At 29.5% G+C, this 25751-nt stretch overlaps 2 protein-coding genes across 2 annotated transcripts in view; both read right to left on the bottom strand.

The window, feature by feature from the left end:
- Positions 1-2394: 2394 nt before the first annotated feature.
- Positions 2395-5376, bottom strand: LOC119675577 (relaxin receptor 2-like). Its single transcript, XM_038086782.1, has 4 exons — positions 5133-5376; positions 3085-3185; positions 2893-2972; positions 2395-2683 (listed from the first exon to the last, which is right to left on the bottom strand). Exons 1-4 carry the CDS (start codon positions 5374-5376, stop codon positions 2395-2397), a joined length of 714 nt encoding a protein of 237 aa, XP_037942710.1.
- LOC119678308 (GATA zinc finger domain-containing protein 14-like) overlaps positions 5292-25751 on the bottom strand; it is a 40401-nt gene continuing 19941 nt past the window's right edge. The window contains exon 5 of the mRNA XM_038090072.1: positions 5292-5546. Coding sequence (XP_037946000.1) covers positions 5400-5546 — 147 coding nt within the window. The 3' untranslated portion in view covers positions 5292-5399. The remainder of the gene's footprint in view (positions 5547-25751) is intronic.

The following is a 25751-nucleotide window of genomic DNA, read 5'->3' on the forward strand; positions in this document are numbered from 1 at the left end:
CAAAAAACAATGCCACGTCTTCGTGGACGAGGAGGAAATATTGGTCGACGGACTCGGAATTCACAATTACTCCAGAACCGTCGGGTAAATAGATCGGCAGAAAACAATGAAAATGTAAGAAACCAGGATACAATCACACGTGCTAATGAAAGTCAAGAGCAACACAACGAACGCCTTCCAGCTAATGCATTGATACAAAGACTGGCCCGTCAACGAGTCACCGACACATTCAGAACACGTGAAAAACAGCGTTTGCAAGTGTATCGCGCATTGACACGTGCATCATTTCATCGCCTTGCGTTTGAATATGAGTCGGATATCGACTATTCGTCACATTCACGAATTGTAATCGGTGCTATGAACAAACAGTGCCAACACTGTCATGCACTCAAATACAAAGGTGAATCGGCCGGTTTCTGCTGCGCATCTGGAAAAGTGTATTGCCACCATTGAATTCGCCGCTAGAACCATTGAAAGCACTATTGGCTGGAGCTATATCTCAATCTAAATTGTTTTTTCGTAAAATTCGCAAATTCAATTCGTGCTTTCAAATAACATCATTTGGAACAATGATTCCAAATTTCTGCAAATCTACTTCATGGGTGATGAGCAGCAAATAAACGCACGTTGCCAGTACAACCATATCGAGCAGATGGAGGAGCAAGAAATTGTGGGTATATTAGAACCGTTTTTAAAAAATCACAACCAGTTGGTCCAGTTGTTCACTACCGTTTCAAACAGACTGCTAAACGACAACTATACAATCGTCATCAAAGTACCATCTGGGCAGCACGCGGGCCGATATAATGCACCGATTATTTGAACGTCGAGATATACGAATACAACGCAGAGATAACACAGTGCATACGATTGCAGACAGTCATCGCTCTTACGACGCTTTGCAATGATATTTTTTTTAATTTAAAATGTAGTGCTTATAAGGATTTGAAGTAATATGAAAATATTTGTAACATAAGTAATGCATGTGGACTTTTTGTAGTTCAAAAGAAAAAATCAATTTAAAATAATTTTCGCATTAAAATGCTAAAGGTTAAGTTGAATAACAACAAATATTATAACTCAGCTGAGCCAGGAAAACTAATTGCAAGAGGAAACAACGTTCGCCGGGTCAGCTAGTATTAATATATATTTGCACAAAACCAATAAAAATCTGTTTCATATAAACTCATTTTTTAAGGATATAAACTTCTTTAAAACAATTAAAAGATTCTAAAACTGATATTATTACATATTTTAAAAAACATAAAGATGTTAGCTTTAGCTCTGCCGAAGCTTACTATAGATACACTTTACATTTATATATAATAAATAGTATTATCTTATCTATTTTATATAATAATATATATGTGACAAAAAAGTTTTTCTAAGAAATACATGTTCCAATATCATCTGAATATTTAAGAGCTATATTTAAAGTACATACCAAAGAAAATGTATGCCTAATTCGGTATTTTCTATGTCAGCTATATTGAAATCTGAACCGATAAAGCTATATAAAATCCTATATAATCTCTTATGTACCAATCTTTATTTGTATATTTTTCTTAAAAACAAGAAAACAATTTCTCAATTGTTGTCTGACAAATCCGACGACGGATCTCGAAAAGTATGTACGTAAAGTTTTATTTTAATGACTGAAAAAATGAGTAGTTTAGGATAAAACGGACAGCCGAATAAGCCTAAATGAACTAATCTCGTCGAGCTTGATAAAGAATATATATACTTTATAGGATCTACGATATTTACTTTGATATTTTACAAAAATCTTGCCTGTTTTCATTAAAAAAAATCGAGTTAATTAAATTATTAAAAAAGTATTTAGTGTTGCTAAAGTGTGATACTTTTACTATATATCAAACATAGATCAATAATTTTATGTTATCAAATGAACTGCACACTGGTTTCCCATTCATGCTTCTGACTTATATTGTCCTAAAGATTTTGTTAAACTTGCTGCTAAAATAGGCTGAAAACTCGGTTGTTTATGTCATCGCAAATTAAGTAAAATTCACGCATCAATAATTTTACGCTCATATAAAAATCACTCTAATACAAAAAATAAAAAATAATAAAAACTAAGAAATATTTTAACCCAAGACATAACGTAACCCAAAGAAAGAAAATGAAATTTAAAACACGAGAAAAAAGGGAAAATGTCAATAACATTTTACAGAAGCGATTTACTTTTATTACTGCTACCAGGCAAGGCAGCATCAATCGCACAAATCTGCCTTTCCCAACAAAATAAACGTTGCCTCAAAACATATGTTTGACTTTTCCGTCCGCAAATCACACACTACCCCATTGCCGGCATCGACAAAACCCTTTCGATTTGCCTTCAACGCTCATTTAAGTTTATTAGCAGTGCAATACTTACAGCTCGTATAGGCGATTCATGCGTGGAAATTTATCATTACGCAATGTGAGTAAGTTATCGCTCAGCATTAACCATTCCAGTCTTGGCATATCCAGCAAATGTGTCAATGGAAAATGCTCCAGTCGATTTGATATTAGGAATAACCATTGCAGCGACACTAGGCCGTGAAAAACACCAAACGACAAACTGCTAAAATTATTGTAGCGCACATCTAGGCGCTCCAGTTGTGGAAGCCCACGAAATGTTCCTTGAGGTAGTACTGATATGCTGTTGTACTTTAAGGTACTGTAACCGGCGCCACATGAAACGAAAGAAATTAAAAGGAGAATAGAATAGCGAAACGGATTTAGATTGTGGAAAGGAATTAACTTCTCTGAAAATTTAATTCTGTTTTTAATGTCGGTGATTTTCGCTCCTGATTGTATATCAGCGAGGGTTAGTATATATAAAAACGTTCTTAAATGTAAACGTTTAGAGGTATTGTTTATACTTACAGCCTTTGTAAATGCTTAAGTTTACTAAATGCATTTTCACGCAGAGTTAAATTGTTTCGGTTGATCATTAAATTTGTCACCTGTGTAAATAAATTTAAATTTTTGAACTCTTAATTGTTGTTGGTAGTTTTGTTTATATATTTTGGTTTGATTAAAATTAGTAAACTTGGAAAACTTTTGGATTCCACTTACCTCTGCGCTTATCTTTGGTATTCTGTTGATTTTTGCATATTGACCGCAATAAAGTATTGTTTTTGATCTACAGGTACACTGTTTCGGATATGTTACGATTTCTGTAAAGCGATAGAAATAACTCAAATTAGATGTAAGTAAATAATACAATATGTTCTACTATTTCTTTTAAGAAATCTAAGCAGAAATTGTTTTGAGTAATAAAAATAATGTATAGAAGGTGTACTTTGCAGTTTTCGTAATGAAATCGAAAAGAGTTTGAATGGAAACTAAAAATCCTACCTTTTACTAGAATAAACTAGAATAATAATAATTTCTATTTTTAATTATAAAACTTAAGCATAGGAATAGTTTTAATTAAGTTGCAAATAATTAGAAGAAAGAATAAAATCATTAGTGGAAACTCTCTAAAGTATGTTCTTAAAATTTATTCCATTCTTCCCGAAATCGACACTTAAAACTATTCAGTGAATCATGTTCACATAATATACATGTTGCTAAGAAGCTTCTAGACATGTTGAATCATGTTCACATAATAGACATGTTGCTAAAAAGATTCTAGACATGTTGCTGATACTATAAGAGAAATAAAATCCTTGATTTTTCCAATATCTTCGTGCATTTATCTATTGATGTAAAAAAAAATCACAATAGTGAATAGTAATTGACACTCAGATAATACTGTCACATTTGAGATATGAGTCAAAATTTATTATAAAATTAGTGACCTATATTATAATATTTACTTGACTTTTTACTGTTCATTGCATGGCATCTAACTAGAATCATAGTTGTCAGACTGTCAAAAATAGTAGAGGCACGACTTAAGCCCCACTAATCAATTGCATATTGAAAATAATCTCGTCATTTTCTAATGCACCTAGGTTCTTCAAATAGATCCAGAATGGATTCCGTTTCTTCTCACTTCTTACTTGTATTCATATTATTAAACTCTATAAAAAAAAATTTACACTAACTGTGTGTTACTAACCTATTTTCGGTGTCACAAGGGTCTGGTTATTACAACTCATACAAGACTTATGACTGCTTAAAATAGCAGTCATAGCAATTCAATAAAAACTGAATGCTTTTTTAATATAATATAACAATCTACATTGTCAAAAGTCAAAAAACTATATAATTGCTTCGTGACGTATCAAGGATATGAGATTAAGAGATAGAGCAAGCATTCCATTGGCAATATAATCTGCAGTTAATACACTGCAAAAAAAAACATTTTCTAGTATACCTTTCGAGCACAATTCTGTCTACGACACTATTATGGTTTCTACATATATAGTTGCAGTTTGAGAGCAATGTCGAACTGTTTAATTGATCTAATAAATTAACTTTATACAAACATACACATTGTTTTGATGCAATTACACAGTTAGTGTCTAAATGGTTTAGATCTTAATATAAAAGATCCTATTATGATCCTATTATTCACCAATTTAATAGGTAGCTACAGGTACTGAGGAATCGAATCCAAAAATATCGATAAAACTAGTTAGAACGGATTTTGTTTTATCTTTAACGAAGTATATTGAGAAATATAGTTTTCCTATCTATATCAAATCTTGAAGTATTAAAGAGATAATTAATGGTTATTGACATTATCTGAAGAATCTTTATAGACTTAAAATGAACATACTCTATTTCGATATTTGTCACGAGCTCTCTCATTTTTTAACACTAACTTTAGAAAAATATACATTTCTAATTCTAATTTCTTATTCTGTACTATATCTTATTAAGTTTTGTTCTATTAAATTTTATTTTTATTCTAATAATTTTGTATTTTTCTTTCTTATTGGATATTAAAAATTCCAAAGACTATATAAACTTTTATTGCTTATGTTCACTAAGCTTAGCAATTATTTTAAAACGTTTAACAGAAAGTCTCTGACAAACTTAATATCATTGTCCTTTTCAACAATTTTTGTGGTACTTAAATGACTTCCTTAGGTGTTGGCTTAAATATCAAATATCAAATTTCTTTATAAAATTAATATTTTAAATCCAATTACTTTTGGTATTTAACTTACCACAATCTGGTTGCGTTTTATTTGCACTACTGCCACTTTGGCTTTTGCTATAACTATTATTTGTATCAGTGATACCACCATTGCTGCTTGGCGTAATAGTTCCATTTGCTGTTGACGTGCCTACAACTCCAACTCTAGATCCGTTGTAGTTGATGTTGTTACTGTTGTTGATGTTGTTGGTGGTGTTGGAGTTGTTGCTGCTTTTCCCAGCAGTTCCTTTCAATTGTTGCTTGTGTTTCTCCATTTGTATGCCTACAATTTTATTGGTCAATTCCGTACTGCCATAAAGCAAACCACACTCCACAGGATGCTCATCGCTTTGGTCCTTACAATCCAAGCGATTATCACAAATTTGACGTTGTGGCACGCACAATTTACCATTGTCACAGGCGAATGTGCCACGAGGGCAGGGTCCTTTTGCAAAATAGTCAAAATAGAAAAAAAAAATGTTATTACAAAATGAAAATGACAAATTTATTATTATTGTTTTTCCCCAAAATTTTCCTTCTAATAGTATAGATTTTTCTTAATATTCATGATATAAAAATGTTTTCCATTTTTTTTTTTTTTCGTATATTTACAATGCGTAATCAATTTTTTCATTTTATATTTTAATTTTGTCTATTTTGAAGTGTTTTGTAGCTATTATTGTGCGCTAGAAACACATAATTAACGAGATACAATAGTTATTTCAACCGAAAAAAAAATAGAAAAATGAAATCGAAATAATTTATTGTAATTTCAAACTATTGAAATTATATGGGCAAAGTTTTCGCCATAGTTGCCATATTGTTTTGTGTATTTCAAAAAAAATTAACAACAATTTTGCTAAACTCAGTATTTCATAATGGTTAAGATACTATTTTAGTAATACTCTGCTATCTGTTAGATAAAGTTAATACGGTTTTTTATCTGTTAATGGCAGTTGGTAACTTTTATGACAATAACTACTCAAATGTCACTCAATTTTGGGCACATAAAAATTTATTTTATTAGTCACTCACCATTAAAACGACGTTAAAACCATTCACTCAAATTGATTTATTTTCATAATGATTTGAATATAAAGGGATTTTAAAATATCTTACGAAACCCCCTCTCAGCATACTCAAACTATTCCTTTAAACATACTCAACATATGCAAATAGAGATAATTTCTTTTAAGACCTTACTTCGTTATTACAATTTATGAAAACTCTTAATGTTTACAACGTGACACGCTAACAAAACAATATAATAGGTCAAGAGTAATAAGAAAAAATATTTTTTTTAATACTTTCTTAATTTAGTAACGTATAATGCGTACCTTCATTATAAAACAAGGTCATATACGTATAACGCAATGAAAATTTAAAATAAAGACACAGGATTGAATTTACAAAAATTGGTCCAGTAACGTATGTCCCTTTGAACCCAGCATTCTGCAACATGCACCCATCGTACTTTACAGAAGTCTACAGAATTGCTTTTTAAAGTTATTTTTCAATAGCCTTCTCTTCTTTACAACCAGCGCTATGACCATAACCTGTGGTAACAATTTAAAGATATGCTAGATAATATGTTGAAGCAAGAATGAATCCTTCTCAGCACACACCAAAAGAGAATTCGATATTTGTACGCTATATTCTAATGTGAACATAGTAGAAATAATTCTTTGGAACATTGTTATGCGTTCAGCTATAATAGCAGTTTCTACAATAAGAATAAAGATCCTAAGTCTAAATTATATGACCAGCGCTATGCCTCCGGTTGAAAAGGGTAATGATCTTCGTAAAATAATCATATCTCATACCGCATAAAGAAACTAAACAATCACAGTGTAAAATTTATGGAACGCTTAAATAACTGTGATTTCAATAATGATAAATTCTGGACAATTTCAATCGATCGCAACTCGTTATCTAATGTACTATATAAAGCAGTAATGTTTAGTTGGTAACTATCGCTGCTCTCCAAGTTATTGGAAAGCTGAAGCTATATGGGCGCTGCTGCAAAGCCTGATCGCTTACTTAAGACGGACTCTCAAAGTATTTACTCAATGACCTGACTCAAGATAAAAATGTCCCCCTTTTACGATCTTAATGCTATTTACACGACATCTTGAGTGTCATTATAGATAGTATGCTTACATATGATATACGGAGAATATCACTTCTTTATATAGGCAATTGAAATGTCATAGAAACATGTTAAGAACACTCACTACTGAGTACATACGTAGTATTTGATGACCTATAGCTGCCAATGAGGATTCTTCCCTGCTACAATATCACATGTAATAAAATTTAGTTATAGTAAAATTTTGCCCTTTTTGCACTAAGAATAAGTGAAATCTAACAATAAAGTCCCTGGATCTGATCCATTCGTTATGTGTGGAATACATATACAAGAAAGCTATTATTATGGCGGCACCATATATAACATTAACTGAAGAGGACTTTTAATTATACACTCTGATGCAGTATCCCTGTAGAAAGTTCATATCTTAATATCAATTTTTCCCTCATCTTGACTTTGCCTACTACCTTTCAGAAAAAACGTCACATGGTCAACATGACGTCACAATGTCAGTTATTATGATCTAAATAATATTCATCAATGAATATTATTGAATGAACAATCATTCAATAAAGAATGACAAGGTTCTTCAACCTTAATACGGTCTAGATTAAAATTCCCCATATCTCGTTCACGTCTTCCTATTTACATTATCCGATACTATCTAGGTTCTTTCAGTACAGTAATTTTATTTCACAGATAATCAACACGTGCAAGCTTTAGTTTTTGACACGACAGCAGTAAACACTGATCGTTTTAACGGAGCGTGCTCAATTATTGCAAAACGCTTAGAAAAAGATCTTTCATATTTATGTTAGCTTGCAGACATCACATTTACGAAATTATTCTCAAAAGTGTTTTTCATGCCAAGATTTGGAAGTCTGAAAGCCCATATGTTTAACTATTTTAACGATTATAAGAGTTTTGGCCAAAAATGAACGAATTAGTATTAGTACCTTCTAGAATTAGTACCTTTTTTAGAAGAAATAATATTAGAAGAAATATTAAATTAAATTACATTCATAGCACTTACAAACCTAGCAATAAAATGGTTATTTTACAAACTTTGGAGCTCTTGGGGGCCATTTCCACTTTTGAACTAATTGAACTAAAATTTTACACAGATTATTTTTTCAGTAAAATGAACCGATCTGGAGGGTGCCGTCAACCGATTTTTCGGGAAATAAATTGTCATATACCTTAATGGCACCCTAACTTAATATATACTACGGATGGGTTGCAATATTTGAACGACGGTACTTATTATTTTAATCATACTTATTTAATGAAACCATAGATTCATATCACTGTCATGCAGCTTAAGATAAATTCCAGAACTCAAAAATAGTAAAAAATGTTTATTTAAATATTTTTTATGTATGCATAATATTTGTTTTGATTTCTGAAATTACCTCCAAAAACGAGAAGAAAACCCACAACAATATATGACAAAAACAGTACAGAACGGTTCCAAATATTTATGATGAGAAATAGTTCAGTTCAATAAAAAATAAAAATAAATTCATTTTAATTGCTAATGAAAGTAATCAACAATATTAAAGAATTTAATAACTGAGTCAAAATTAATTGAAAGAATTTAATTCAAGACCTTGACACAAAAAGAAGTTAACTCGATTTTTGTTAAAAATGCAAATATGACGGCACTCTACTTCTGGATGATAAAGCTTCGTTTATTACACGATTATTTAACAACAATATGTGATATTTCTAGCTAAACAGAGATGTGTCGATTAGATGAAAACTTACGAAATTCGGCTAATAATATTTACTGAGCATGAGTTAGCAACGCAAATATTGAAGCGCTCTAAATTTACTAAGACACTTTATATTTAATACAGTTTAAGCATTATAAGCAAATAATAAATTATTTTTATATTAAAAATATTGTATTATATATAAATTATAATATATATATATATATGTATATAAATAATATAATATAAATAATAATATATTAATAAAATAATAATATTAAAAATATTATTTTTAATATTCCCAAGGTAAGAAGAAGGTAAAATTTTTTAAGGCATGCGTCAAATCGGTATGCCTATATGGGTTGGAAACCTGACTTGAAATCGAAAGAAGATTGCAATCATTTATCAATTGATGCCTGCGCAACATATTAGGCATATGATGGCCTAGAACAATTTCAAATGAAGAACTATGGAGTATAACGCACCAAACAAAGGTAAACAATGAGATAAGAAAAAGGAAGTATGATTGAATTGGACATACACTGCGTAAGCCTTATAAAGATATCGCGCATGCTGCAATTACTTGAAACCCCCAGGGGTCTTGGAGCAGAGGCAGACCAGTAATGACATGGAGAAGGATAGTTCAGTAGGAGATGGGCAAATCGTTTAACAAGTTGAGAGCAATAGCACAAAATAGAAACCAGTGGAAAACTTTTATAGACTCCTTAAGCTCCTAATGGAGTATGGAAATATTAATAACAATTTAAATATTTTTAGATTAAGATGAAGAAGATCAAGAGCATAAACAATCTTGGTCCTTTTCTAGCTATGTTTTGAGTACTGGTTGCACAAATCATCCTTTTTTTACTTCTTATCTGCGCCTATCAAGAATTTAAATACTCCTGAAGAAAGTGAAATCTTAACTTTTATCTACGAAGTATGATCACAGGAGTAGATTAATAGAAATGATTGTACAAAAGTTCTGTTACGCATTCAAGTTATAATATACTTAATTATTATTTAATAATTAGATTTATTATTTTAATATATCCGGCTTTAATCTTTTTCCCTATTTGTTTATATTATTAATAAAGATAGCACATTAGTAATTTATTATTGTTATTATTATTATATGAATGACTTTAAATTTATTATGCCAAACAAATATTCGGAAAAATTGAAAATAATAAAGTTAGTATATTTACTAAATACTAAAAAATATAAAAATACTAAACTGAAACTGAAATGAATTTAATCACTAGAACTAATATACAGTCAAACTTCCATAATTCGAACTTCTATAACTCGAATTTTCTATAACTCGAACTAAAAAGAGTGCACCAAGATTTTAGAGGTCAAATTACATGCAAATCTGCCATGACTCGAACTTCTATAACTTGAATAAAAATATTGTCACATGCCAATAGGAATATGGAAAATTGTATTCTATAAGTCGAATTTTTGTTTTAAGTATGAATCCATTTTGGTGTTAGGGGAAGTCCCTTTTTCCAAACCAAATTTGTAATTTTTTCTTTCTTATGCTTCTTTGTGTAAATGCCAGTCGTTACCAACGTGGTTTAAAGTAAATAAAATAACTTTCAATGCTACTCTTAACGCTTATATTGAACTTGATAATGAATTTATTGAGCATTATATCTCTGAATTAGTGGATCCAACTCTAAGCTCAACGAAAAGTGTTGATGAGGGTTCGGTAAATCAAATTGTTCATTAGTAGAAGACTTATTTAAAATTATAAATTTTTATTTGCAAACGAATAGTACTATAACTGATGATCACTAGACTTGAAACAAATTTGAATCTCCTTTTACTGAAAATAAGAAGAAAAATAATTCAAATACCAAACCCTAATTTTTGAATATTTTACTTCACAACTTCTGGGCTGTACTTGATTTCAAATAAATAAATAAATATCTTAAAATGTAATTCTGGTTTGTTTTAAAAATAAAAAAGAAATAAAAGAGTTCTCTAACTCGAAGTCTCCATAAGTCGTACCTTGTGGTACTTCGAGTTATGAAAATTTGACTGTAATTATATTTTTTTATACTGCCATAAAATTATCTTTTGTTTTATCTATCTATTGTGAGTCTTTAATAATTTACTTATTCATTATATATTATATTTTTTATAATAGCATTAACATATCTATTACTGTAAAAGTATCTAATAACTTCATTTTTCATTGTTTATTTCTAGAAATATACTAAAACGAAGAACAAACATTTTAGTTACTCAAAAGGTACTTCAATCGGCTGAAGAAATATATCAATATTGCGCTATATAGAATATTACAAACTTCGTCGATCATTTTCTAACACAAAACTGTTTCTACAGAATCAAGACTTTAAGGACTGTAAATATCAAATGTAACACCACTCTTACCAAAGACTTCTTTAATTTAAATTTATATTTCTTTAAATTTTGTATAACTTATCCTTAAAATATATATTTACATTTATTTATATTATTTTTGTATTAAAAAATTTTTATTCGAAAAATATCTTGCAATTTTAAATTATTTAACGTATAGTCGCATCTTGCTTTTAGTTGTTTTGGTTTTATTGCAAATGTAATTGTACTTAAAATCTAGTATAAGTATAAGTAAATGGTGGAAATGTTTAAAATTTTTGCATAAATACACAAATATAATTAAATTAATAGAACTTTATGTATTCCACAAAAACAAAAAAGGAATTTGGGCGAGGACATTGTTGTTGACGCAAACTGACAGGAGTATATAACGATTCTAATACTTGAATATTGTCGTTTCGGTAGTAACATGTACCTCTATTGCCAGGACGAATACCTATAGCACACACCAAAGCAACCAGAAAACAATTTATAACTTCATTAAATGAAAATAGAAGTGGAAAAGCAACTGCAATGTCAGAAACACATTTGCAGATGGCGCCAAAATTTGTGAAAAACAATATAAAAAAGGACATTAGCCACAGACGTGCTACATAAATAGGTTAATTTTCGAGTGAATTAATACTAAAGCCACTATTGAAATATGTGGAAAACACCTTTACGAGAGCTGAGCGAGTAGACTAAATGCTGAAATATTGTCACTGCATAATACGTTTCGAAATAAAAGAAAATTACATTTTCTAAGTTAATTATTTACTTGATTGTTTGAAGGTCACCAAAGTAATTTAAAAAGGACTAGCCGAATGAAAAAGGCATCCTTAGTTTATTTTTTTATTTTTTTTTTGTGTTTAAAAGTTTGTTCTTCACACAAACTAAAAACAAAATAAATTTATTCAATCAAATACATTTCTAAAGGACGTGTCATAATAATTCAATAAGCACAAAAAATATCAATTTTTTTTATTATGAGGCTTTTATCCTTTTCGTGCTGATGCTATTTGATTATGTGTATTTATTTGTGGTGTATAAATAAACATTTTATAGCATACATTTAGGCGGCAACATTTTTTAGCTTTTTATGGCTTGTACGTATTTGTGGGAACCAGCAGAAGTCACTGGAAAAAATTTGCATTGAATGCAAATTTTTTTTCTTTTTTTAAAGAAAATAAATTTAAACTTAGTTGACTCATTTATTTAAAATCTTACCACTCTTAGTTAGGATTATCAAGTTAATGCACGTGAGTTAAAATAAAAACAACAAAATATAAAAAAAAGTTTGAAATTTATTATAATATTTTTTGTTACAAATCCTATGCGATAGATTGGTTCTTTTAAAGAAGACCGAAAAACACTTAAATAGCATCAATCGTGAAAAGCTAGGAGTGAGCACTGAAGTGACGGCGACATGGTTTAAAAAATATTTATTTAAAATATTCTTATATCTCAATACAAATAGTTTCAATCTTAAAGCTGCTTTCTTATGAAGATAAATGAAGACAGATTTAGCCTATTTACAGTTTTTTAAATAAAATTTAACTACATAATTAATGGCTACTTAAATACTTTTTTAAAGCCATCAATGATTCGGTAAACTTGAACATATTTATTGAAAATCATCTAGGTTTTGTTAAATTTATTAAATCGTATCTATATGTGTTATGTATCGCAATCTTTTCATTTTGATCTAACCCTTTAAATATTCCAATTAAAGTCAATAAGCTTTTTTTTGACGAACTTAATTTACACAACGTAGAATTGTTGATTAAAAAATCATTAACTTCAATTAACTTCAAACAATTACTTATTTCTCATTAATGGGACAATTATTATTATTTAATTAATTGTTAAGAAAATTGAAAAGAAATTAAAATTAAAGGAGTTTATTTCTTTTTTACCTTCTGCTCAAAAAGTATCCGGATTTTGTTATTTGTTACCTACTCCTTAAGTAGTAGACCTTTTTCAAAAATTTTTTTTTGTTATGTTGGTACACCCTTTCTTGACATATGATATAAATTTGAGCACCATCTGTCAATTAGTTTGTTTACAGCAGTTATTAATGTGAGACTACCTCAAGTGCATTTACGAATTTTTACTATGGAAAATTCTTGTTGTACGCGATTTTTTGACCAAACACGGCACCACTGTCATCGCTCAGGCACCATATTTGCCAGTTCTGGCGCCGTGCGACTTTTTCCTGTTGCCGAAACTCAAATTGCCTCTTCGTGGTAAGCGTTTTGAGTCGATTGAATCGGTAAAAGAGAATTCGCCAAAGGAACTAAAAGCCATACCTTCACGGGCCTACGAAAAGTGTATGGAAGATTGGGTTAAGCGTTGGCATATGTGTATCGCTTCAGAAGGAGCATATTTTGAAAGAGATAAAATAAATTTGGAATAAAATTTAAATTTGTGTTTTATTTACAAAATCCAGGTACTTTTTGAGCTGGAGGTATATTGATTTTTATTTGAAAGAGTATGATCACTACAAATTTTAAGCTTTTATGGCATATCCTCCTATTTATGTACGAGAAAACATATATTTTGCTAGTGTAGGCGAAATCTACTTATCGACCTGTAAATAATGGTTTTCAATTGCTTTCTTGATGTAAATGCTTCCTCATCTCATACTTCTCATGACAAACAAAATAATTATAGAATTTTTTTTATGTTTTATACTTTTATTTATGAATATTAAAATATAAGAAAAATAGCAAAAACGGCATACAAGATAAAAGTATTTATTTTGAAGCAGATGTTTGATAACATTTTTTTCTTATAAATTTTAAATGAGAAAGGAAATTTTTAAAAATTCATATCATACAAGTATCAGAAAGGAAAGACCTCAACAAAAATTAAAACCACTTCAATTATGCAGCCAGTCTCCAACGTAGCTTAACTACAATACATATGTTAGGTTAAAGAATAGGCAAAGTACCAGTTAACAGCACCAAAAAAAGTTTAAAACTACAGAATAAGTTTTTTACCTCTGAAAACAGAATTAGTCAGTACTCAAACTAATGCAATATATACATTTAAGTTAAAGTCCTAATTAACATCACTAAAAAAAGTGAAAAAGAACAAATAATAATTTAAAAAAAGACCATCTTAAAAATGATAATAGACTTTTACTCTAAAAATACGAAATGAAAATAAGATAACATTTCCGCAAAAACCATTTGTATATATTTTTTCTATGTTAAAGTAAAAAAGAAAGAAAAAAAAAATGCCAACTGAATGTACCAAGAAAAGGTATAAAATTAAAAAAAAAATTTGAGAAAAAGTCTATATAAAAATTTTATATATTAAAATTATAATCAGAGTTTTTGCCAAGATGTTCAGATTTAAGAACTTTCTATTAGAAATTTAATTAAATAATCAAATTATAAATTAATATATGAAAAGCCTATATTTACAACTATACTTATTCAGTTATTTGTTGTAATTGATTTTAATTAAACATGATCGTTCACTTAAAAAATTGTGAAATAAGATATCTAAAGATTAAGCTTACAAAAATATACGATATACCTATAAGTAGAAATAATTATACTAAAGACAATTGTACTTAAATAGAAAAACTAATAAAAAAAATAATTACAAATTAAATTAGTGATTTGATTTGAAGTTTATATGAACTATCACAAGACGTTCAATAACAATTTCCTCAACTCCTTACACTCTCTACTCTTTAAAGTAACCATACTATATGACAGCCTGTCATTGTCATTAATATAATAAAAATATCGGATTTGGTAGTCAAAGCTAAATTAATAACAAAAAGAAATATTATAGACTTACAGTATGCATTCTGTATAATTCCTAAATAGAATTCAAGAAATTCAGACTTCGCTGACTAGCCTGACATGGCAATTTATGGAAAGCACCAAAGAGCTTCTGTTATCAAAAATCTAACTAAAATAATGGTTTACATACAAGAAATTTTGTTTTATACTTAGATTATTATAATAATGAATTGAAACAAAAATTTTCTTTTGTTGCTTTTCAAAAAAAAAAAAATTAAAAAAATGTAATGTATGTTTACGGAAAAACTGCTTTTAATCAATAATAAAAAGTACATTCTGCGAGGGGATTTTGACCAGATCTTCCCAACATTGGTACACTTGAACTCTTATAAGAATTTAAAATATTTAGTAATTGTTTTGCGACTCTTAATAAAATGCACTTTGTGCTGGAGAAACGTTGACAAAGTCACCAAAGGCCTTTGGTGAACATACTATGTCACAAAAGTGTTTGAATTTTTAAAATGAAATAATTTCATTACCATTTCGCACTGCATGCTCTAATACTTATTACTAATTAACAAATAGATCATAGAAAATTACTAATCAACAAATAGATTATAGAAAAAGGGATGTCCGTTAACCCTTAAAAAAAATTCGGTAATGCCATACACTAGAAGAAAAAGCGCTATACACTGAGAAAATAAGCGTTAATCTTATATATCTTGACCCAGACTTCACACCAGACTTCAATTTTCGAATAAATTGAACTACTCGGTATATTCCTTAATAAAACACTAACTTTGAAATTTCATCATGGAAAGGTTATCATAAACGCAACAACGGTACTCTTTGTCTGCACAGACCTTTTTAAGAAAAAATCAAATCCTAGAATGGCTTACTGGACGTTCACTTCGGAAACAAAACTATTTTATTGAAGATTTTAAAAAATTGTTGAAAAATAAATTTAACGATCATGACCAGATCATATAGGACAACATCAACCTAAACCATTCTTAATCTCAGCAAAGGGAATAACAAATAAGCTGTTATTAGTAACAAGGTACATAACACGATATAAATTTTAGACATGACTTTGCACGATACATGTATACTGGCTACAGTGCATTTTGGCCTCTAATGTTAATGAATATCTATTGATGATCATAAAGATCATGTATACACATTTAACTAATATGGTATAGCATATACACAATACATATAGTTAATCATAATTTAAATATTGTAGAGAATATTCAATCACAATATCCAAGAACATTGAGATTTTATGATATGTCACGTATTGTTAGTAGGACTTGAAAAAATGAGGATGCAAATATAACTTTAAGCCGAAATAGTTTTTAAATCCTTATCCATTGTATGAATTGAAAGAAGGCATTAGGGAATGTAAAACAAATAATGATCTAGTACCTTTTGATCTAATACTAAAGAAAAAAAGTAAGAACATATATTTACAAACATTATGAATGCATTCTAATGTTATTTGGATAATATATTTTTTAAAGATTATGATTTTAATGACTAAAAATCATTATTGTGAGTAAAGCCGTTACGTTTTTGTGAGCCACTTGTTATGATAGAAATATATTTTACAATTGGATAAAAAGTCTCAATATAAAAGAACAATTTTTCAGTTACAAGTAAATATATTACAAAACCCGATCTTCAACTCCTCAGATATATACAAAAAGCCGTAATCTCAACAATTTTTTCAACAATATTATAAATGTAATATGAATTTATAATATAGGAACCTCTAATAAGGTGAATTCAGTGCAAGTCATCACTTCACTTAGTCCCCTACAGGTAAGCAATATAGTTATAGAGAGATGTCTTAATATATATTGCGGAGAAAAGATTCCTGAATGTGGTTATTTAAGAAACTATTTACAAAGATGTATACGGAAATATAATATAGATTAAAGTAAGTATGGATTACCATTCCCATTCCCAGATGTGGAATAGTGTTACTTTATATACGAGATATATTGTGTTATAAAAAGTGTTATAAAAAATCATATGGTGTGTTTTTTAAATAATTTTTTTACATTTAGAAGTTTTAGAGTTTTAGAATTATTAGTTATTTATATATATATAATATATACATTGTGACCGAAAAGTTTTCGGGAAATTTTAAATAAAACGCAAAATTCTTAATCTTCATCAATATTTATTTTATCTCCTTCAAAATATGCTCCATTAGAAGCAATACACAAATGCCAACGTTTCTTCCAATCATCAAAACATTTTTTATAGGCGCTTTCCGGTATGGCTTTGAGTTCCCTCTGCGAATTCTGTTTTACGTCTTCTATGGATTCAAAACGCGTTCCTCTGAGTGGTAATTTGAGGTTGGGAAACAGGAAAAAGTCACACGGTGCAAGATCAGGTGAATACGGTGGCTGTTCGATGGTATTTATTGAATGTTTGGCCTTAAAATCGTTGATAATGTTGAACAAATTGAGGTGAATCGGAACAAGCCGGGCGTTGACACGTCGCATACACAAATTGTCCACCAAAATCAAACGAGCCATCTCACGACCGATGCCTAGCTCTCGTGCTATCTCTCTAACACTCACATGAGGATTTTTGAACACGATTTCCTTTGCCTTTTCAATGTTTTCGTCGGTGGTAGAGGTCGAAGGTCGTCCAGAACGCGGCATGTCTTCGACGGTCGTACGACAGTCCTGAAAGGCTTTGTACCACTCATAAACTTGAGTTTTCGATAAAACTGATTCCCCATAAGCCTTTTGTAGCATTCGCAACGATTCTGCACACGAAATTTCGTTCGAAAAACAAAATTTGATGCAAACTCTTTGTTCAATATTTTTTTCCATTGTTTTTTTCGCAACGCACTACTGAGGTGAACTGGTTTCAACAGCTGCCGTAAACGAACTGTCCGACAGATCGCGCTCATTTTTGGCATAGTAATTAAGGACAGTGCTGCCAAACTACATAAACTTAAAATATCGAAAAATATACAGCGCGCGAATTTTAAATGAGAATTTCCGAAAACTTTTCGGTCACAATGTATTCTTATACTTTATTTACATTAACTTTAAAAGAAAAACTCTACACAATAACTAGGAAATAATTTCAACTAACAGTGGAAGCAGAAGACTGCCACAAAACTCTTGTATTAAAGCGCAACACATTCATTTCTTTCACGGTTGCCTCCAAGAAAACACAGCAATTGGATGTTATCCATTGCACAGCCAATAAATTAATATCAGAGACTAACAGACTACTACGGTACATTCTAAGCAGAGATATTCACTACTCAAAAAAAAAGCGGAGCTCTACGTTGGAAGCACTAGAGTGAACGTAAAAATAAATCTAAAATACCAATTTTTTTAATTTCGGAGCATAATGCTATTGAAGACCTCATCAAAAAAATGTTTGCGTACATTAACAATCTAATTTGTTTACCAAAAAGTTTTTGAAATATTGTGAAAACAATAACAGAAATATAGATAATGTAGTTATGAGTTCAATGTTTATATACCTCTGTTTTTAAAAAAGGCTTTAGATATGGCTGCGAAGAAGGCATAAGAAAGAATAAAAATGGTTAAGCTCCACAGAGATCAGCTATTATACTAACTAATGATATTTGTACTATTTGATATTTTTACTTAGTTTTTATAAAATCCTGCCTGAACTCTGTTTAGCAGGTATATAACCTGAAACCTCTCCAATCTTCTTTCACAGAAGTTTCTCAGCTATCTCATTAGAATGCCGGATAGCCAACTAAAAAGTCATAAATACACTTTATTGTAGATACAATGAAGTACTACAATACATTACAATTATAATATAGCTTAATTTGTTTTTTAAATTTATATATCTTGACAACGTTACTAAACACTTATAATAATCCGTAAGCACGATGAAGAAAATATGTTAATATATGCTTATATCCTCTTAATTATAATTTTATTTCACTTCTACTCCAACACTGATTGCAGTATATAGAAATTACAAATGACCAAGCCAAAAGAGTTTAGATAATACATTTTCGGTACTTCACCGTGTTCTAATTATAGTAGATGATTTTTTGCTTGAAATGAAATACAATTGCCTAATAGCCTATGTGTTGCTCTATGCCTAAATTTTGTTGATCCAAGCCCACTCTACGCTGAATTCACATTCATTATCCATGGTACGTGATGTTAAACATTTAATTAACAATTTATTGAGAAAACCAACACATTTAGTAGTTGTTATGAACACAATTTCTTTTTGTCTGAATTTTGATGTTTCATACTAAATTCATGCAACAATAAATAAATAATTTTCTATACTCTTCCCCAGCAAATTCAATCATTTTAATAATTCTCTGACATTTAGCCTTAAATTTATTAAACTTCGCAAACTTTGTTCCTTTTTTTCTTCTCGGCTTCATCTACTTCATCCTCGATGTCATGTTTGGTTTGATTTTGTTTTGTTTTGTTTTGTTTTGTTAATCTCGATATTTACTATAAAAATCTGTACTGTTCGGTTCGGTTCGGTTGAGTTTGGTTTGGTTTGGTTTCATAGACTATACAAGGATATTCATGGCAAAGCATGTGCGGCCATTAACAATAAAGTTTATGTGTAATAATTTTATGCATTCTTCCTTGGTTATTTCAATAAAATAATGTTGCATCCCTAAATAATTTTAATACGTACCCATGCTCAAATAAAATATTAACGCAGACAAGATGATGACAATGGCCAAGAGGCAAGCGCCAATAATGATGCTACGTCCATACAACATCACGTTTTAACCGACGAACGCCAAGACGAGCGAACGAGCGAACGAGCGAAAAAATCGCCAGAGTTCCAAATAAAAACCCAATGGAAATGGCAACGAAGTCAAGCTGACTGAGTTGGTCCTTTCAAAGGTATGAGGAAGAGGTGGACGTGAACGGGAACGGGAACGCTAAACGTTGTATATAGAATGTCTTAGTAGAGCTTAGAACTGAAAATTGCGCGACATGGATAATATAATTTCTATCTACTGTTGTTGGTTAAATTGTTGTAGTGGATTTTTTGCATGTAATGCGCTTACGAATCGTTTAACGATTAATCATTTTTGCACTTGTGACTAAGATCTTTCCTTTGTCAAAGGACAATAAAGCAATACGCGCCGCACTCACATAAACATTAAACTGCATTTGGCAGTATTGATGGCTGCAATCCTGGCACAGCATATGCTGGCATTTTACTGTACTTTAAAGATTTTAGAAATTCACTTATTTTTTTTTTTTTTTTTAAATTTAAAATAATTTTTTCCGCTATATTACGTTTCTTACATTAAATGCTACCATATACTTTGTTGATATTTGCGGTTCTTTCTAGTTTGACACTTTAATTTCTTTAATACAATGTATCTTGTTGAGCTCAAAACACGCCCATCGAACACTATTTGAATTGTTAATTTGGGTTCGTAGTAAAAATATCTGCAGAACTGCAGCTTCAGCAATTCAAATTCAAATTCACAAAATCACAAATCCGCAGCTCTTCAAAGAAGAATTAACCGCACTAATTTCGCTGTTATTCGCATTTGAACTTGATTTGTAAATTTAATAAATTTTTTTGTTTTGTCTTCACGTACTTTGATTATTCATTTAAAAAGATTTCACACAACAAAAAAAAAATTCATACCAAAAATAAAAACATAATGAAATTTGTGAATTGAAACAACAACAACAACAAAAACAGAAAGAGCAAAAAAATAAAAAAATAAAAATATATACAATAATTTATAATTTGTTTAAAATGTGAATTTAAGATGCAGTTTAGCAACATTTGTATTTGTATCTACTAAACATACAGTTGCGTGCAAAAATATTGACACATTCTGAGTAAAATTTTTCGTTTTAAAATTCGCAATCAAAATAAAATTTTACTTAATTATGTGTTTAAAATGAATTATGCATAGGTGGAATAATTGTAATATTTATATACATATTTATTTATAACTAGGTGACAGTCAATGGATGTTATATTAAATTTTAGATTAACTAAATTTAGAAATTTATAAACATAATAAAATGAATACAAAAAATTTATTATGTTCAATAGTTTATTAGGATATTAATATATAATCAATTATTTGAATGGTCTGTCAGCAAGAAGCTATGGGTTGCACTCCGATTGATTCTCTTCAGTAAAGTACCTTATGTTATACGATATTTTTTGTTTTTTTATCAGACGCAAGAACAAATAAAGCAGGTAGTTTGCCTACAGGTGAACATGCGACGTGAGAAAAATATGCATTTTCTAGATTCAGACTACAAACACTCAAGGATTGGCCTTGTGATTTATTTATCGTCATGTCGAATGCAAGCCGAATAGGAAACTGAATTCGTTTAAACTCAAAGGGCATATCGGTTGGGATCATTGGAATCCTCGGAATGAGAACTTCATCACTTTTGAATTTTCCTTTGAGTATCGTTGCGTGAATCATATTGACCATCAGTTTTGCTATCACCAATCGCGTTCCATTGCATAATTTTGGATGGTTTAGATTTCGAAGCATAATGACTACCGAACCAACCTTTAGTTGAAAATTGTGCAGTGGTAAGCCAGGCACATGCAAGGAGTTCAAAAATTCAGTTGGATAGTTGGTAGCTTCGTCTTCGTTTGTTACACAGTCAACAGATTTGAATTGAAGTACATTCAAATCACAATTACTCTAAAATAGGGATCATGTCCTACTTTGAACATTAATAAAAAAAAAACTGTTTCCCAAAAATTGTCTATTAGCTATCTGAAAATTACCAAACTCAATTGGAGTATTGGTCTTGAATCGAAACTTAGTCTAAATAACCCTTCTGGACGCATGCGATGCAACTATGGGATACTCTGTGTAACTCAAATCAAGACAAGTTACAAAAATTACATCCAAAAACATTAAGAAGTATCTGTTAGAGCAAGAAACTCTAACATCGTAACAGTCCTTTTAAGGCACCAAAAGCTAGGCTACCTGCTTAGGTGTACGATATTTCAAACTTTTTGAATGGATGAAATGGAGAGGAAATAACAATAAAACTACTAATGACAATAGAGTTTTATCTTCTTTGGTAGATTAAAATATTTTTAATTAAAGAACACCAGATAAGTGAGATTTAAAAATTAATGAAGAATATGAAAAAAGAATGAATGAAGAAGTAGAACAACAAAAAAATATAGGTAAGACTATCTTTAAAATATAATTTACAACAATTTGAAGTTAACTACATTGAATATTTGTAATAGCTTGAATGGACGCGGAAGGTGCATCTCGAGGAAAATCTGGATGATATAGTAGTCGAATTTGTGTAGGTATCTGTGTTTTTAGAACTCCCATCAGATACAGAAAAATGGAATGGACTAAATCAAAAAGAACTGAAAGCACCACTTGAATAAGTTAAAAATGAACTTCTTCTAAGTACTAAAAAATTCATCAGATTATTAAGTCACTAATTTGTATATTATTTTAAGTTATTTTAGAAGAAGTATATTGACTTCAAAAATCTTTCCTTCAGTAGAAAATAAACATGCGTCATAAAATATTTCTCCAGAACATACATACTTTAATTTCTTTATAATATAACATAAAATAATTCAACATCCAGTAGCGGATCTATATATTTAAGCCAACTGATTATTACCCAGCTAAAGCAATAATAGGGTGACAATAAGATTGCCTTTGCTAAAAATTTAAATTGACTAATCATTTTTATGATTTTTTTTACATAAAAGTTCCTGATCGGTTTGTCCTATATGGTTAACACAAATAATTTAGGTAAAACTATAGGTAATTCCACAGGATAGAAACTAGCATCACATCTGCAATAAGAGCTCAGAAACCACTTTCTTAATCTATTATATTCTACTTATATTCACTTAATCGAAATAAAAATATAATATCTGATTGTGATTTTTTATGATTTATTGTCATTTTAACTTGCAAATGATTTACAAGAACTACATGTATTCATATTAAATAAAACAATAAGTTGAAAGCATTTGAGAAATATTTAAATAAATACATAAAAATTTATTGATTTGAAATGTACTTATTTGAAACGAAATTATATGTTAGAAAATTGATTTAAATGTACGAAAATTCCTTATATAACTAATTGCGACTTTAACCTAGAAGTTTAAATTAGAGCGTCCTAAGAAATTCTGCAATCATAGACTATTAAAAATAATTCCCGCCTATTCATAGTAAATCATACCTCTCGGCAAGGCACTTTTTTATTAAGCATGGAAACGAAACTACAGTACTTCATGATATAGGAGCAGGAGTACCTCAAGGTAGCACAATGGGATTAATGCTTTATCTTTTATATACTTCGGATCTTCCCCTTATCGATGAGAGTGTTATCGGTACGTTTGCAGACGATACAGCTATTTTATCAGTTGACAGTGACCCAATTCGTGCTTCCACCAAACTACAAACCTGCCTTAACAATGTTGCTCTCTGGATGAAAAATTGGTGTATCAAACCAAATGAGTCAAAATCTGTCCAAGTAACATTTACGACAAAACGTTCTACGTGCCCGCCTGTCTTAATAAACAATACTCAATTACCACAAGCTGTAGAAACAAAATAATTGGGCATACATCTGGATAGTAAACTAGCCTGAAAACCACACATATTTAATAAGCGTAAAGCCTTGGGTCCAAATTGCGAAACTTATTTTGGTTTCTCAGCCGAAATTCCAAACTGTCACTAGACAATAAGCTGCTTATAACATATGCTTATATACTAATTAATTAGAATTACGCTCATCGCATATATATGCATCCAAACCCGCTGGTTACACACCCCCTCCAACACTTTTAGAAGGCTAAAAAAAAACATCTAAAGATGTTTTAAATATGTATATGTAGATTCTATTGACTTCTATTTTAATTATATATGGATATGTCACTGAACGTAGTCCATACGTTCTATTGACTTCTATTTTAATTATATATGGATATGTCACTGGACATAGTCCATACGTGCCTTTCTTTTTTAGATCGTAATAACTATTATTACGAGTCATGGTAATATATATTACATATTGTCATTCATACCTGACAGATTGTAATAAAATAAATGGATTAAAAAAAAAAATTCATAGTAAATAGTGGAAGCTGATGATTATAAAACCATAATATTTACGCATATTAAATAAAACACTATACAATAAACAATGAACTTCAAGTACTCTTTTCCCATGATAAATCAAATATAGAAAATATTTAAATTTTAAATATAGAAAATATTTATTAACTAAATACTATATATTTTTGTTCGAAGCAATTGATGGAAGTTAAATAAAACTGAACTTTTTAAATTAAGATTTAAAAAAGATAAATATAAAGATAAAATTAAAAAAAAGTCAAAAATTTGATTTGTCAAATTAGAGACGAAGGACTAATGCTGAAAATGTTACATATAATTGATGTTCCGGACATTCGGATACTAAACTATAAAAAGGTCACAGAGGCTTAAATCTACAGGTCTCTAATCGAACAGAAAAATTTAGCATATAACGAATATATATAAAATTTAATTTTCTTTTCTATTTTTTGTTTCATTACTTTTGTTTTTTAATATTGTCTATTTATCTATTTATAAATTTTTCTGATTTTTGTCTTTTTTGACTTCATAGATTTAAATGTTAGAAATGTCAAACATTGGAAGAAACAACAATGTTTCTCATTTATAGTTTTTGTTTTTAAATATTTTTAATATAATTTTATTTAAATGTATGTTAAATAATTCTTTTTTTCTTTATTTTTATTTTTTTTTTATATATATATTAAAAATTAAAACACAAATTATTAAGTGATCTCATTAATCAAAATAAAATTTATTAACAATTAATTATTAAAAAATTTTGTGTACAATTTAGTCTATAAAACAATAACTAATAAAAACAAGTACATTACCAATAAAAATGGACGCTCCTGAAAGGCTTTTGTCTATAATAGTCGTACAGTAAGGCGGTGAGATCTTAAGAAAGGAATTATGGTACTATACAAAATTGACGCAGTTAAATTTCCTTTTTTTAAGATTATTCTTAAAAATTATTTGAAAAATTAGTGGCGTTATTAGCACAGTTACACATTATACTATACTGTCCGAATAATCTATTAATTATAAGTACTACGAAATCGTTAAGGATTTGTAATACAATTAATTTCTATTACTTTTAGAACATGGTTACGCATGCTTACAATAAGACATGGACCATAACCCGATAGACTACATTACGAAAATAACTAAAACTAAATAATAATTGGAAAGTAATCCGTTATTAATAACTGACTGAAAAGGGTTCTAACTGTTTCATAAATAATATTAATTTAAAACCTATTCCTAATGTGAAATTATATGAGAAAAGAACCCGATTTAAAAAAATTTGTTAAGAAAAGTAGTTTTGCTGCTGTAATATCATCAAATAATTGTTTAAATATCTTTTATAAAGTATTAGTTTTTTATAAATACTACGCTAGGTTAAGATATATGACAATCAATCGTACGACTATCAAACTTAGTGACCTATTATGGAACCATTTACAGTGATACTTTCTTCCCTAGTGAGAAAATCATCCAAATTAGTTAATGAATTTTGTCAACTTTTCTATTGAAGTGTTCACATGAGTTAATTAACTATTTTCTGACAGGATTTCTAGACTGTATAGTCCTGAAGTTACAGGTACAGCAGAATAAC

Source organism: Teleopsis dalmanni, chromosome 2 (assembly GCF_002237135.1).
Source record: "Teleopsis dalmanni isolate 2A chromosome 2, ASM223713v2, whole genome shotgun sequence".
Taxonomy (NCBI): domain Eukaryota; kingdom Metazoa; phylum Arthropoda; class Insecta; order Diptera; family Diopsidae; genus Teleopsis; species Teleopsis dalmanni.